Here is a 15,807-nt window from a genome sequence, read left to right as displayed (position 1 = left end):
AAACAAGATCATAGGTAAAATTAAGCTTACCTGGAAGTTTAATAAGTAATATCGTTCCAAAAGCAGTTTTACAGTCTTACATTGCTTAGTTATACGACGAACGTCAGGAAATATGAACTCGTTTTCCTGTTAAATTATTCTACTCTTTTCTTGTTCTATAAATTACAGTTACTCCGAGAAATCTTCCTCGTTTAATTGAAAGTAGATCGACTTAAGTTTGCTTTATTTTAGATTTACAATTAGTTGAAAGTTTTATAACGAAGTATTTCGAAGCTTTGTAAAAGCATCGAATAAAGCTAAATCGACGTAGATTAATTAACGCGCTGACGAATTTCTTCTACTTAAGGAACACAAGCAAACTTAATAAATAGCTGTACATTCGTTTTCGATTTAATTTCTCCTGTTTGTTGAATTTGCACGTTAAAAAATGATTCCTTAATTATCAGCTGTTCGTGGCTTCCCAAATAATTTAAATATTCCTTCAATTTTAATCAAAAAGAATCGAATTGCAACTTCTGTCGAAACGTAAATCCATCTTTCTGACATTATGCATCATGATCACGTGTATTATATGTAGAAACAGACACGATCACCAGCCAATACTACCTATTAGTCAACGATTTCTGTCATACGCAAAATTACGTTGTTACAAGATACATGTAAATACATGTATGTAAACAGATGTATGTAAATACACCTGAGAAATAAATTGGCCGATAAAGAAGAGAAACCGAAAAACCTTTCCGCGTGTTCGATGGAAACGACGAACGACGGCTCTTGCTACCAGCGATGCGAGTAGAACGTTCCTGAGACGAACAGACCTCGAGCGTAAGTTCTTTCTGGCACGTTGTCAAGAGACGCGACCAACGGCCAACCTAGCGATCGAGTAGCGTTGATCAACAATTTCTGCCGCGCATAGAATTTTGTTTCGCCGTGTCTTACAATTAGACCAGACCGATCTATGGTCGACGAAGGATAGGGGAATGGGCAAGTTGAGTATGGCGGCAGAGTATAGCGTAGGTGTAACTGTAGAGCGTAGAGTGTAGATGGTCTGGATCGATGAGAGAGAGCGGCTGGTCTGATTGGCGGGGCTGCGGGGGCGGAACAGCACGTAGCCAATGAGCGTGTCTATCCCTCGATACATAGTGGTAACGAAATCACTGATTTTTACGCTTGGCAACCGTCAATTTTGGCTTAACTGTAGATACCATAAAGCGAATCATCATGATTTATGGATCGGCCGCGCGACACCCCCTTGCGTGCCGATAAGAATTCCACTTTTTCGAAGACCGCGCGGTTCCACTTTCTGATCTTTACATCTTGCCGCGAATTATCCTTCGTATGCTGTTTGGTTGCGTTCAGTTGTGCGTTCTCGTTGATTGTTTTAATGGAATACGATTTATCGAGTATTCTTCTCCTGATTACCGATACACGTATAACGCGTATACGGTGATAATTAGATCAATAGAGACTACCGTTCGATGCATAGTAAGAGGATAGAATCGACGAGCAGATTAGAAAATACAGATACAACTAACCCAAGTATATATATGGAAGGAGATGGAAGGACACTGGAGCCTCCCGTTTGGAACTATGGGAAAATCCCGTAATATTGTAATCTAGATTCTACTATAGCCGTAATTAAACAATTGTCATTCATTGTATTTGTTCGAGACTTGTGATGTTGGGATTGGGTTCGAGGCGACACGACTGGTCGCCGAACGTAGCCGCGGTCACGGGATGGACATTTTTCCTCGGCGATGTCGATATAATGGGACACACGTTGTATTAACAATCAAACTCCAAGCAGAGATTGCCTAGCAACGGCGATTGGAACCTTCTCGAAGCCTCGGACCAGTATATAACAAACGAACGCGATCGAAAAGGCAGGAAAGAATTCCATCAGTCTATTATTCGTGCGATCACCTTGGACAGTTACACATCGAGCAGTGTGTATAGAGCGTCCCATTAAACGTGTGTTGTGTTAAAGTATTTTACGTTTGATACAGAGTTATCCTGCTGACCGTGGATTCGTTATCGAATCTTAGGCCATTGTCATAAGTGTCTTATCCGCGTAGTTGTTTGTTAACTCTGTAAACACATACTCGTGTTAATAAAAGTCGTTTCAATTTTACGAGAAAAAATGTATAGCTCCAGCGAAGAATCGTTATACGCCCAATACCTTTCTCCTGACGATGATCCGACATATATATATATATTATCGTAGCCAGACCGCAGACTGTGCAACAATTTTCGATACCTTCTTTGAAATGGAACGTGTAAATGGGTTGCACGTTGAAACCGACTCGTAGCTATACTCGTATGTACTTGACGTAAATGTCTACTACGCGAATGTTAAGAATATTTCACAACGACTAAGAACGGAATAAATCGAGGTGAGCGTTTAGCGAGTACGCGCGAGGGAGCCGATCAAAAGAGTAGAAAATTTGTAAAGTCGAAGTAGAATGTACGTATCGTATCGAGGTGGAAGCGGATGTTGTTTTAATTAAAATAAATCAATTGAAACGTATCTGAACGAACGCGAAACGCTGTTATCATTCGAAGAAGGTGTTTGACATAAGATTCGAACGAGAAATCTGGCACATCGATAACGATTCTTTCATATTTTATGCAAACTCCGGATATCTCTTAACGTTCGAAGAATATCAAATTGAAAAACGACAGAAAGAACGTAGCAAGACCGATCTAATTACAAAGTTCGAATAATTTGAATATCGTGCGTTTGCGTGCAAGTAGCGTGGAAGAAAAGTCAGAATCGTTGGACAATGCACCGGCGATACATCGTCGCGAATATGTAAAACTTATTTCATTGCCTTTTGCCGTTCCGTTCGCATAAATTTAAATGGCTATAAAACAGCGTACCCGTAAAGCGGACGCGACAAGTGAAATTTCCTATCAATAAAGGCATCTACTTCGTTAGCTGACGAACACAAAGTGCTATTTTCGCAACGATTCGTGATTCCGTTCGCGCTTATACAATACGATACGGCTCCTTCAACGCGTTGACTGCCACGCTTGTTTTCAAAAAAATCTCTGTCAGGCCACGCGTGCAGCGGTACCGAGCGTTCTCTGCTCGGTGCTCCCATCGATATTTTCATAATGCGAGTCGCTCATCCGGTGGTCTTACCTCTCGTTTCTTTTGTTTCCATTGCTTCGCATTTGTTTCTCATTTCTCCACTTTCTACAAAATCAGTTTGAATCTTGGCCGAGCAACGAACGGTGTAACTTAAAATCTCTGCCCTAATTCGTTACAATGTCGAAAAGAAAAATTGAAAACTTATTTCTTAGTAAGTCAGATAGCAGTGAAAAAGAAAGCTTTTACGAGGCTTATGATTACGGAAGAAGCATTAGACGCGCATGCAAGCTGTATTACGCAAATAAAAGACGTCGAATGGACCGAACAAAGGCACGAAAGAATTTGAAGAAAACAACAACTTATTGACCAAATTGTCCCGACCAACCTCAGCTACGTATAGAATGCTTCAAAGTTTTACATGCTAAATAATTTTTTTAATAAACCATTTTCTTATTACTTTTGTAACAAACGATTTTCGTATTACTTTTCTAACAATCCAACAGTTTTATTATTATGGAATATCTTTTCAAATACCTACGACGATCTTTCGCAAGTAGTGAAATAAGCGACACCCGAATATGGGTTTCGTGGCCTGACCAGAAACTTTGCTGACACCCGAATACGGGTGTCGTGGCAGTCAACGTGTTAACGCTCAACGATGTCAGGATCTTCGATGATCGACCAGTTTCGCACACGTGCGTACGAACGAAAAAGAAAAAAGAACGACTCAGGTAAGAAGGATGAAAGTTTCGAAACTAAACGAACGATACTCGGAACTCGCAACGTAGCGTTTCGTTGGTCGATAAACGAGCGGCGTTGTAAAAAGTTAGATTAGAAGGCCGCAATTTCTCTACTAGATTTCATGCATCACGTGATGGATAACAATTATGATACTGCAGCAACAGTACGCGGCTTCATATTGATTCGAATGATAATTTCAGTATACTTTATATGTATTATTGACCATCGAATTAGCATGGTATTATTAAATCATGCACGACCGAAGATAAAGCACTTCAATGACAGATCGTGGGAAAGCTAAACGCGTCCCATACACCTATACCCTTTCGGCTTTGCACATCGATCCTTCGGATATTTTTGTTTTTATCGTGGATAGGATATCGAAGTAAGTTTCGATAAATCAAAAGTAACGTTTCCTCGTCATATCGAAAGGCTGAATATTTGACGATAGAGAGGAACTTAATATCGAAAGAATTTAACGATCGTGCGTTTACGAGGAATTGCAAAAGGATCGGAATTACGGAAACGATACGCAGGGGATTTGGCAACTTGCGTCCAATAACAGCATAGTTTAATTGCAATTAAATGCATCGTGTACGAATTCGTTAAGTAAGTTTTCTAGTAGAATATAGTAGGTAGACGCGTACGTGTACGTAGATATTTCATTTATCGTAGGCAAAGTGTACGTTTCTGTATAAAGTAAGAAAAATGTGCTCAAATTTGACGTGATTAAACTTTCAAACGATTTGCCGATTTTAAACGATTCAGAAAGTTACACGTTTAAACAAGAATTGGAAGTTTACGCTTTTGTAATAAACTTGATCGGAACACTTTTCATAATGAATCATACATGTGCCGCATAACACGCGAATGAATAAGAAATGAATTGGGTAACTACATAATACAGAATAGAAAAATGAACGGTTTACGATAACGTTACTCGTGTTGTTTCTTCGTTAATTATTGAAAAATGTTAAATATTAATTGTAGAATGTGCATTAACAACAGTGGCATAAAGAGGAATAGTTCGATGCAAGTTCCGAAGCGATGCGACGCGACGCGACGGTACGTCAACAGCATCGGCGCTATTGAAACTTATGCTAAACGATTACCTCTATCTTTTAGAATCTAGATTCCTAAAAAGCATGGCAAATTTAAGACGACAGAACGTTATTAATATTACAATTGCCGAACTTTTTCAAAGGATTTTCTGAAGCATGGGTGTACTTTGATTTATTTTCGCATCTACGTAAGTATTACGAGAACCTCGCACAAATCGGTGATGTAAATTTGAAAGTTCAGTTTTTTTTCTTTCGATGTTTATTTAAAATTCTTCGATAACACTTCACCGTAAACTTGCATATTATGGTACATCGATGAATTTGTATTAACGCGTATTGTATAAAAAGAAAATACTTAAGAAGTAAGTATAAAATAACCCCGATTAAATAAATAAATTTATGCTTGACACGTTTTGTCCTCTAATTATAATTATAATTATTCAAGCACTATAATAAAGCAACATCGTTGCGTTTTACGTGCACGGACCATCCTACGTACTTATTTATTTACAAAGGATCCTACAAAACGTGGAAAAAAAGTGAAAAGGATACGAAAAAGCTGTATAATAATTACGTATGGATACAAGGAAAAGAAATTACGTAACGTTATGCTGGAAAATTCTCGGAATTGGAGTAATTCGTTTTACAGCATGGATCGAGCGAAATGACGTTTCCCCGGTATAACGGCAACTTAATCTTAATCGCATTCTGTATTAAAAGCAAAAAATCGTTAGGTAAAGAGTTGACTCGGCACCAGAAGGAGCGTCTACGAATCAGAATACTGCATTACAAAATTTCATATATTCTCTTTAGGTAGCTCTTAGACGCTTCGCGCTTCGTCAAGATCCGTGTTTTTCACTTGAAATAGTAATGACTCGCGTGAACATAAATTCTCATGGCTATCTATCCGCTCCACCTCTGCTACGATTGGAAAACTCGGTTCTCGTGTATTCTCGCGCCAGCTATTTAATAACATACATACTTGCAAAAATATCGAATACAGTTACACACTTTGAAATGGCACGAAATATGCGATTTAAAGTACGTACATATTATGATTTACTGTCTAGAAATTATTTCTTTCTTTGCTGCGTTTTTCTCGGTTATAGGGCAATTGCGTGAAAAAATGTCGTTTAAAGTATAACTTTACGATTCATGCTCCTCTTGACGAATTTTGACGATAAATCTATTAACAATAAAATCATAATTTTAACGGACGTGTTTTATTAATTTTCCGCGAATTTAGTAAAAACTTGACGAAAAGCAATGGTCAATAATAAAATTCAAGTTTTATGTATTCCGTACTGGATAGACAGCCTGTAAATAATTTCAACGATAAATTAAACAATTATTTATCACGCCCAAGTAGATAAAATTATATGGAATCTCGTTCCAATATCTTAGTATACGTACCTACACGTAGAATTTTACTAATCACGCACTAATTGCTTTACGCACTTTCCTTAAAAATGTTAAACTTTAAGCGTATACCTTTACGATGGTGAATAAAGGAAAGGATTTCTAAGGTTGGTAGAGGGAGAAAAAACGATAATGAAAATTGAGATACGTATTAAGACTGAGAAGGAGAAGGAGAAGGAGAAGGAGAAGGACATCCGAGCGATGTTTAGAATGGTTCAAACGAATCTACTGAATAATTGAGAATGGTAGACAGTAACTGTAAGGGAGCAAGTGTCCCCGATTATAACAAAAGTGAAGGGGCGAAGCTCGGCTCATTTGTTATTAACCAGCGTAGTGGAGCGTCGAAGTGCAGAAAGACTTGGAACACGACTTCACACTTTGACTCGCAACCCTTGGTAAATTTAGTTAATTATCAGTCAAACTTCCGCGAAGAAGCTCGCGCCCTTTGCCTCTCGCGAACAGTTTGTCCGATCGCTCTTCTTTTTCCGGACCAAAACTTTTATTTTCATTGCCTTTCGCGGTTCGATATGTTAAGTAACTTGGAATCTTTAAGGACATTGTAATATATACCAAATAAAACTTTTAGTTTTCTTCTATTTTTCTCCTTGGTATACCATCAACTATGTATATCGTTTTTCAATAGTTAATAGTTCGATAGAAGTAGCAAATAACGTAGAAGAGTAACGAAGATAAAATACAAAAGTTTCCCGATAAAAGTGGATAAAAAAGGTCCGTCATATATTTATATTTATGTAGAGACATTCGACGAATCGATACAATTTGGATGACATAGTTCGTTTCATAAAATAAACAAAGAACGGAGTTACAGAAGCGTAGAATTCGAAGCGTGCAGTTTTCCCTCGCATCCGAGGATATCCTATTTTGTTTTTCCTTCGCGAATCCTCCATGAGCGGTTCCTTTGTAACGAGCGCTAATACCATACGTTGGCAACTTGCATTTCGAAGTACAAAATACCATACAGAGGCATCGGTACAACGATATCCGATCGATCGTGGAAACGATCGACGATGTTCCGTATAATTCCGCGGCGCAGAGTTTTCCGGCTGATTTACAATCGGCCGAGCGCAGCCCTGTCTGATAATCAAACGGCAGTATTCCGTATCCGATTGAATTTGTCGATGTAGACGCGTTCGTGTGCTCGTGCGAGCGCTTGTCTCCACATATTGGACGGTGCAGTGCGTTGCATGGACCGGTTACGCCGAATCGAGGATGCCAAGGAAAATCAATTAGCCGGGCAAACTGTTTCGACTGCGGCTGTTTGCCCGTACGAGAGTCGCCAATGTGTTTCGTCTCGGAAACGGATACGCGTACCCCGTGCACAGTGCACACTGCACAGTGCACTGCACAGTGCACGTGATACGCCAGCGTCACGCACGCACGCACGCACGCACGCACGCACATATACCATCTCTTATACGTACAGCAACGACGTGACGCGAGGCGACGCGATGCGACGCAGCCTGCCAATCCGCACAGGCACAGACACATCCTTGTAAAGTTCGTATACGGCGTACACCATACAGTATGCAGTATACAGTATACAGTATACAGTATACACCAGCGCATATGTACATACGAAACGAGAATTCGAAATTCTACGGGAAATTGAAATACTCGTAATAACGTGGATAAACGATGGATCGAAAGGTTTTTCTCTTGTTGCTCGGTGTAAGTTTTCACAGTGTGTGCGATAGAGAACACAGGTTTTGTATTTTATCGTTTGCACGTTGAAATAGGTATACGATCATATGCGATGAATTTATCTTGTATTTTTCGTCCGTGTAAGAGTCTTTGGTACGTGGTAGAAGTTTGAGGAGAATTTGTATTTTATCACTTGGGTATAGAGATGTCAAAGAAACACGTTGCGAATGTGTTTCCCGTCATTAATTATTACATACCTACGATAAAGCGAAGGAAAGTTTCATTCGAATTATTTTTAAAATCCCCTTACTGATTGTGGACATAATTTCGCTCGATACTAAAACAACACCGTTATTATATTAAACAAAATCGCCGAGAATACACATATGTACTTAAAATTATTAATAGAAAACGATCGTTTATCGCTGGATCTTCCTATAATTATAAAGCCGAGACCAAGCTGATGAATATATCACAACGTGCTTCGGCTTTCGACAAATGGCTCTATTTTAAATTCTCCTTTTAAGAAATTCATAGTTTCAGTGTATCATTTTACTAAACAATGAATTTATGCCATTGCTAAATAATAAAGTACAAGTTATTTCTATGCGATAACAGTGAAATTTAGCGGCGGTCTATACGTCTGACTCCTTTATTTTTACGCTTCGATTAAATGCTTGATTTTCAATCTATAAATTCGTAATGTGCACATTATATTCCCAATATTTTTTAAGGTTTAATTAAAATTTTTTATTTTCTGTAGACATCGCGTCAATAGTATTACGTACGTACATCTTACGCCCAAATGGAGTTCTGCAACCATATTTATCCCTAAACTGCTACCGTTAAGTCCTAAAATATCCCAGACGCTGTAAACGGTACCATAATTTCTAATAACGTACGATGTATTCTATGATTAAAAATTAAAAATTGGTCAAATTTCCCATCTTCTGTCGAAAAGCACTTTTAAAATTCAGTAGGTTGTCGATCAACCCCCTGTTATCAAAGTTGTCTTTGTATTTGCTTTTGCCATCTACGCTAAACGCTTTTCTCGTATTCTTTAACATTTTTCAATTATTTTTATTTTATTTTTAAAAAGGTTGCGTCTTTGCATCCGACAGATTCTTTTCGTTTTCAAACATCAAAACCCTTCTGTTTAATCGCACAAGCAATATTATCGAAAATGCGAAAAACGAGAAAAGTGTATTTATCGTCGACTTCGATCATGTGCTATAAGTTGAAATGAAACTTGTTCATCGCGCGTATCTCGGATCAGGAAATTAGAATATTACCATTTCACTGGGGTTGAGGTTTAAAATTCTGAAAAAGAAGAAATCGAGGTTTTAATGAAATGAATGAAACAATGGCAAATTCGCGGACATACACGCGCCCCTATCCGCGTGTGCATTACTTCCGTATGCGTGTGTGTTATCGATGTTGTCCGAGCTTCGTATTTGCACTCGATGCACTGTGTACAACTTCTAGCAAAGCATACACAAGGTACATATGTATCTCGGCGCATAGACGCTAGACGCGCAACACAGCCGCGTACGCGTTGATTGATGACACACCTGCGAACAGTAGAGATACGTAGGTATACGCACAGGGATTCACGCGTCACAACGTTTGTAGACTTACAGAGTTTCGATAAAAAAAAGTGAAAAATGAAACAGCATTTTTGTCGATACAACTTGTAAACGTGCGTGTAGAAACGCCTTTGTTACACGGGTACGTTGAATAATTAGCGCGGTAGAATTTTGGGCTTCAGCGAAGCATATATTAAACGATGCTTCAGATATACGAGTAAGCCGCAGAATAATAAACAACATATGACTATCCCATAGAACGGTACGAATAGCGTTCTTTGACCTAAACAGTTTGGTTAATCTGGTAAAAAGCGGTTGCTTGTCTTGCATCACGATGGTGCGAAAATTGCGGTTCCGCGTAAATTAGGATTATTGTCGAATAAAATACAGTACCAATAGTTTACTTCACGGCTGCTCCCTTTTTACTGTTAATGGATAAACGACCGTTTACAAACCGTATAGATCAACTCTATTTTTTAAATTCCTCAGTCTCGTTGTTTGGCTACGTGTTTAGCGTTCAGGGTTCAAATACGAATTTAGAGAGTGGCAAAGTATCGTTGCGTCGTTGGCGATTAGTTTAGATAAATTTAGTAAAAGCGTGTCAATATACTCACAGATGCGTTATCGTTGCACTAAAGTTGCGAGTATATCACGAAAGTAACTTGTCGAGTACGAACTACAATAGGCGAACGTAATGTTCGATATCGTCGTGTTACGGTAATTACAGAGTTAAGTTTGATATCAGGTGCGATAGGCACACGAATGTCCGGACTAAAATTTTGATAATTCAGTGGAATGAAAGAGCGAGAGTCGATATCTTTGTATCGATATTTTCTGCTAATAATCGTTGCGTCTCATTTTTACAAGATATACAAGTACTTATAAATATGTATGTACGTTTGACCAGCAACAAGCTTGGCAACAAGAACGTATAAAATATTCGCGAAACATCGATATCGTGATATCATATTGTCATGAAAAATAGCCGAAGCAAGTTGAAAAATCTGGCAATTTAACGAACACCGTCGGTGTGGAGAGATGAAGAATTCATATATCAGTCGCGACTTCTATAATGATGCGATCATTGTCATTGATATCGATCGAGCTCAGAATTGGCCGACACTCTAATGAGAACGATATTGAATTACCTAATTCTGTTCGATTCCTAAAATGACTCATTTAATTTGTGACGGCGGCGTCGCGACGCCGGAATGGCCCGATTCTGTCAATCTTAGTACCGCGCTTTAAATATACATATTACGCGATTGCCAGGAATAAAATATGCAAACCAGATGAATATTAAGCCCTGCTGACAGGTAAACCGCGTCGATATGCATGAATTTCTGTCAGCTCGGAGAAATACTTCGCCGCGTGGATTATACCAGTCGGTCCATAGAAATTTCTTCGTCGCTGTTGCAGCCTAAACGCACGGTCGCTTGCTCACATACGGACTTTTCTATTTTTCTCTCTATGTACGTATCTATAGGCTGCAAGATCGTTACGTCTTAAAGGCGTCTGGTTATTTCGAATTGGTTTTGAATTTTCATCCTAATTATTCTACGTAGGTATATATATATATATGTAATGGATAGTTCTGATTTATTTTCTAAAACGACTGATAATATTTTACTCGTAGGCATATTTTTGCCAACATTCTTGATATCTTCTCGGATGCGGAGTCAAAAATCTTGCAGTGTTTTTTTTATAAAAATTGTTGGAATCGTGGTTTGCGAGGAATCGAGTATAATCGTTTTAACAAGAGTACTACGATTTCGAACAACAGACAACTCAGTTGGATAGTCGCAAGTTCGGTGGAGATTTCGCTTCCATTTTTGTTTATTCGATATCTATTTAATACGAAGGATTTCGTTTATTGTTTAAATTTCACGATCCAAATACATCGATATATATTTTATTTCCTACGATAAATAAAAATGCCACGAATATCTATTTTATTGTCTTTTATTTATTAAACTTTCTTATTATTCTTTACTCGCTTTTTTTACGTAGCAACAATGTTACGTAGTAGGACATAGTTTTTGTAAAAACTCATAAATATCACGAAAGGTAAATGAATAAATTAAATCTTTTACAAAAATTATGTAGACGATTAGTTCGTGAGGTTCAAAGAACGAGATTGAGCGTTATCGAAACCGTCGAATATATTTACAATAATAAATAAATATACAACCGTATACGCGAGTCGTCGACACAAAGATGTAACTCGCCAACTAAAATCGCGGAAATGAGTACCCGTTAAATACTCGTAGATACTTTCGATACTCGATGCGATACACTGTGTAATATACTGTGTCGCTGGCGATCGCGCCCGTTTATTTATACCGATCGGGGGGAAGTCGGAAAATTTGAATTCGACTTCATTCGACGTTTGCACGTAATGGCAACATTGTTTTGCTCGGAGTTTGTTTATCGCTACATTGCCGTGTCAAGGCTGAGTCAATGTCCTGAGGCAAAACGACAGCATGAGTCGCTCTCGACTCGTATCGTCCTTCGACTCCTGCGCCGCTACGATTATATAAATACGTCCTTATTTTAGAGGCCGTAAATTTCTATCGAAAGAAAAGTCTATGTCTTGGGGGCATTTATGTTTCGCCAATGACGTCAATCGGATGCGATTTTCTTTCAACTTTGAAGTTGATATTATTTTCCATATTTTTGGAAAATGAAATGTTCTACTACAAGGCACGATTCTTCGATCGTACAAATACATATATATATATCTGTTAGTATTTAGCAGTTATTCATCCGAATACGACGGTGAAAGATGTCTGTGAATATATAATTTCGTTTCAAAAGTTTTTAATATTTAAAACGTCTAGTCTAGACGGACTATCGAGGTGAAAGCGTCACGCTGTAAAATCTTGCCAATTTTCCATTCTCCACCGGGTTTCTAAGTCAGTCGACATTTATTTCTAGGAGTTCAACGACACTTGGGACGTTCGAAAGGATCTTTGAATACATTCGGAATAAATATAACTTCTCACATCTCTTGTATATGTTTGTTTTGTTATTCGCTCATTTCGATCGATATTAAACAATATCGAATTCTTTCAAAATCCATTATCGATTATCGTACAAAGGTATGGAAGCGTAATTAAAGAATCGTTAGTAGCACGAATTTGAGATGGTGGGGAACAAAAATATACAAATATGTCGCGTCAAATGAAACACTTAAAAATAGAAAGTTTTCCTTTTTCCAGAGTCGTATACTGGAAGATGCCTCCATTATGTGCAATTCCTGGTCACCAAGGCACAACGTAAGTACAATGCAACGTTACTAGATATTTATTACTGATTAATTTGACAAGAAGACTAGATTGTAGTTAAAAAATATTCAGAAAGAAACACCGTTACCTTTTCCATCGTGTTTATCTGGCTTGCTCCATGCTAGTAAAGTAACGTCCATCTGATCGAATCACAACAAAAATAACGTTAAAGATCATTTCTCAGCAAACTTTCAGTCGATCGTGGAATTAAGCTTCGTGGTATGTTCGATTAGAAAGAAGGAAAAACAAATTAGAATAAGCAAAGGAATTTAACGCCGTAATCTTCATCGATAATATATTAACCACTGTTGATTTAACGTCACAAGAAATTTTAGCACCCTTTCGTTTCCGAACGATAGCATTTGAAGTATGGAAATTAAGATTATACGATTCACGATTTATATAAACACATTTTGTATGGAGACGATTAAATTAATGAAAATAAAAATGAAAATAAAAATGATACACGCTACTTGCACGATCAAGCACGGTAGAAACGCAGACAGTGTTTGCGCCTTACGTTCTTTCTTCCATCTCTTTAACGTTAAACGTCGTCGAAGGCATCGGAATGAAATTCATTCGTTGATAAATATTTAAAATATTAATAAGCGTATATAAATAACGATATGATACGCGATCAAGGCCGAAATAAGATAGCGATGTTGATTAGAGGCGATTAAAATAGAAAGGAAGAGAAACGGAAGCGGGGCGAGTTCGAAGAAGAGAAAGAGAATAACTCCGAACTCTATTGCTTTATTTTATACGAAATGCTCGGTAATATTTATGCTTCACGAAGCCACGTAGTTACGGTGGCTTAGCCGACATAAACTCGCTAACTCCTGGTTACGATTATGGCCAGTAGTAAATTGATTATTTAGATATACGATGAGGTGGTGCGAGATAGTTTGAGCGCCGTAAAAAGAGCCACGCGTCGCTTACGTTTCCCGCAAATGGAACAAACGCTCGTGTCTCCGACAAGTAGCGTGTAACTAGCGTTCGTGGTTTGAGAATGCTACTGAACACCGAATAGCTATTATCAAATCATGTGAAATATCGTTTTGGAAACGTTACGCGGAGAAGTATGCGAGCTGTATTTTCTACGCTTGTTTCATCTCTGCTTATTCCAGTTTTGTAAAATGGCATATCGTCGAAAAAGTGATGTATCCGAAGATTCGTAAATCGAGTCAAATAATTTTTACGCATCCGTAGAAATAAATATCTATCGATGTCAACGATATCATCTCGCGGTGTCCACCTGTTTCGAAGAATACTGCATCGCCAATAGCCGAAATCATCGATTTTTCAACAGCCAACAGAGTTTAGGTTCGGCTTTCAGCGACGATACTTCTTCAGACGTACTCGCGAATGTTATCTGTAGCGCAGTTTCGGTATGCCGATCATTATGCACGTGGAGAATAATAGGAGCTTCCTAGAAGGATATCTGAACAAAGTCTAGATAAAAGTTATAATAATCAACATCGATCTTTAAATACCTCATCGATATACACGAATACACACAAGCAGGTACATACGTTGTAAAAATCACCACTTGAATAGAAACCAGCAACAGCAAGTCCGCCATAATTTCATACCTATTTCTCGTTAACCCTTCATCTATCTCCGCGATTGAACCAGCAACGCATTCGCCTATCTATTTATACGCATACATGCATATTAATGCGGCCATGTACATCTGTCGGAGCATGGATACGCCGATACATGGACAAGTTGCGACCAACGTGCAGCTACTTTGCACCGCAATCTCGCGTGTCGCAATATTTCATGTCGCAATCTCCAAGCATTTATCGAGTGATAATTTACAATACAATACGCGGCGTTTCGCTCGGCTTCCATCAATAATACACGGTTAATTGCGTTATCCAATGAACGAGATGAATTATTAGCGAGCGGGTACGGAATAAAGCTGCGGCGACTGGTTGCGCGACCGATCGCGGCAGACACCGTACCGGAGCTTCCTGCAGGTAAATATCGAGCGACGTTATAAATTTGGATCGTTTCTAAATCGATGAGGACGAAGCTCGTCCGCTCGTCGCCGCGCCATGGCCAGGTCGAGTCGCGTCTGTGTCGACTATAACTGTGACTGTGACTGTGACAAGTGAAACCGAATTTGATCGAGACTATTCGGGACGCCAGAAGAGAACGAACGTAATATCTTTCTCCGGATTACTCTAGACTCTAGACTCTAGCCTCTAGACTCTAGACCGTAGACTCTAGACAAACGCTACTCCGACATGCAAGCGTTAATTCGTACAGTCTGCTCGTTTTCGCGCGAGACGTCAGATTTTCTGGAAGAATTTAATTATTCATACGTCAGACTGCTTCGCGATGTAGGTTATCGAACGGAAATAACGTGATTGTCCCATTTCGCGATATCCGTTGGCCGACAGTCCACGAACGGTGCTGTTTTTAGAATCGAGTTACAGCACTGTTAATCGTCCTTCTTCATTTATCGCTGTTTTTCTCCTCGCTATGAATTACAGAATTGTACAGAAGCGTAAATGACGTATTGTTGTTTAGGACTTGTTCGTTTCGTAGGATTCCGAAGAGAATTTCATTACTGTTTCTAACAATAAGACTCGAAGGTTTCTTTCACAAATGCGATTGTTGGCCGATTCTCGCTTTATCCACGATAAATACTCCGTCAAGATATCAGATTAATCTGCGACGAATTATAACGTAATAATATTGTGACGTGTATTAATAAAATCGAGTTAATATCGACAGGTGAAAGTTGATTAAGAGTTTATATCTTTAATGAAATAGAAAATATGGTGGAATAAATTGGATAAATCGCAGAGAAATTTTGATCGTTTAAAATTATTTATAATCTTTGTAGACGATTTTAATGCTAGTTTATTTGGACAACAGACTCCACTTCAGTGAGTTTATTAACAGAAAATGTACAAGATAAGATGTAGTTTTTACGATAGTTT

The 15,807-nt window shown here is 38.5% G+C and overlaps 1 protein-coding gene across 1 annotated transcript in view; it reads left to right on the top strand.

Annotated features, from left to right (window-relative positions):
• LOC122573832 (inhibitory POU protein) overlaps window positions 1-15,807 on the top strand; it is a 57,634-nt gene that overhangs the window by 25,669 nt on the left and 16,158 nt on the right. Inside the window, exon 2 of the mRNA XM_043740732.1 lies at window positions 12,788-12,844. Coding sequence (XP_043596667.1) covers window positions 12,788-12,844 — 57 coding nt within the window. The remainder of the gene's footprint in view (window positions 1-12,787; window positions 12,845-15,807) is intronic.

This window comes from Bombus pyrosoma, linkage group LG12, assembly GCF_014825855.1.
Source record: "Bombus pyrosoma isolate SC7728 linkage group LG12, ASM1482585v1, whole genome shotgun sequence".
Lineage (NCBI taxonomy): Eukaryota > Metazoa > Arthropoda > Insecta > Hymenoptera > Apidae > Bombus > Bombus pyrosoma.
Note: the sequence above shows the minus strand (reverse complement) of the source record. Positions and strands in the feature narration are given on the sequence as shown.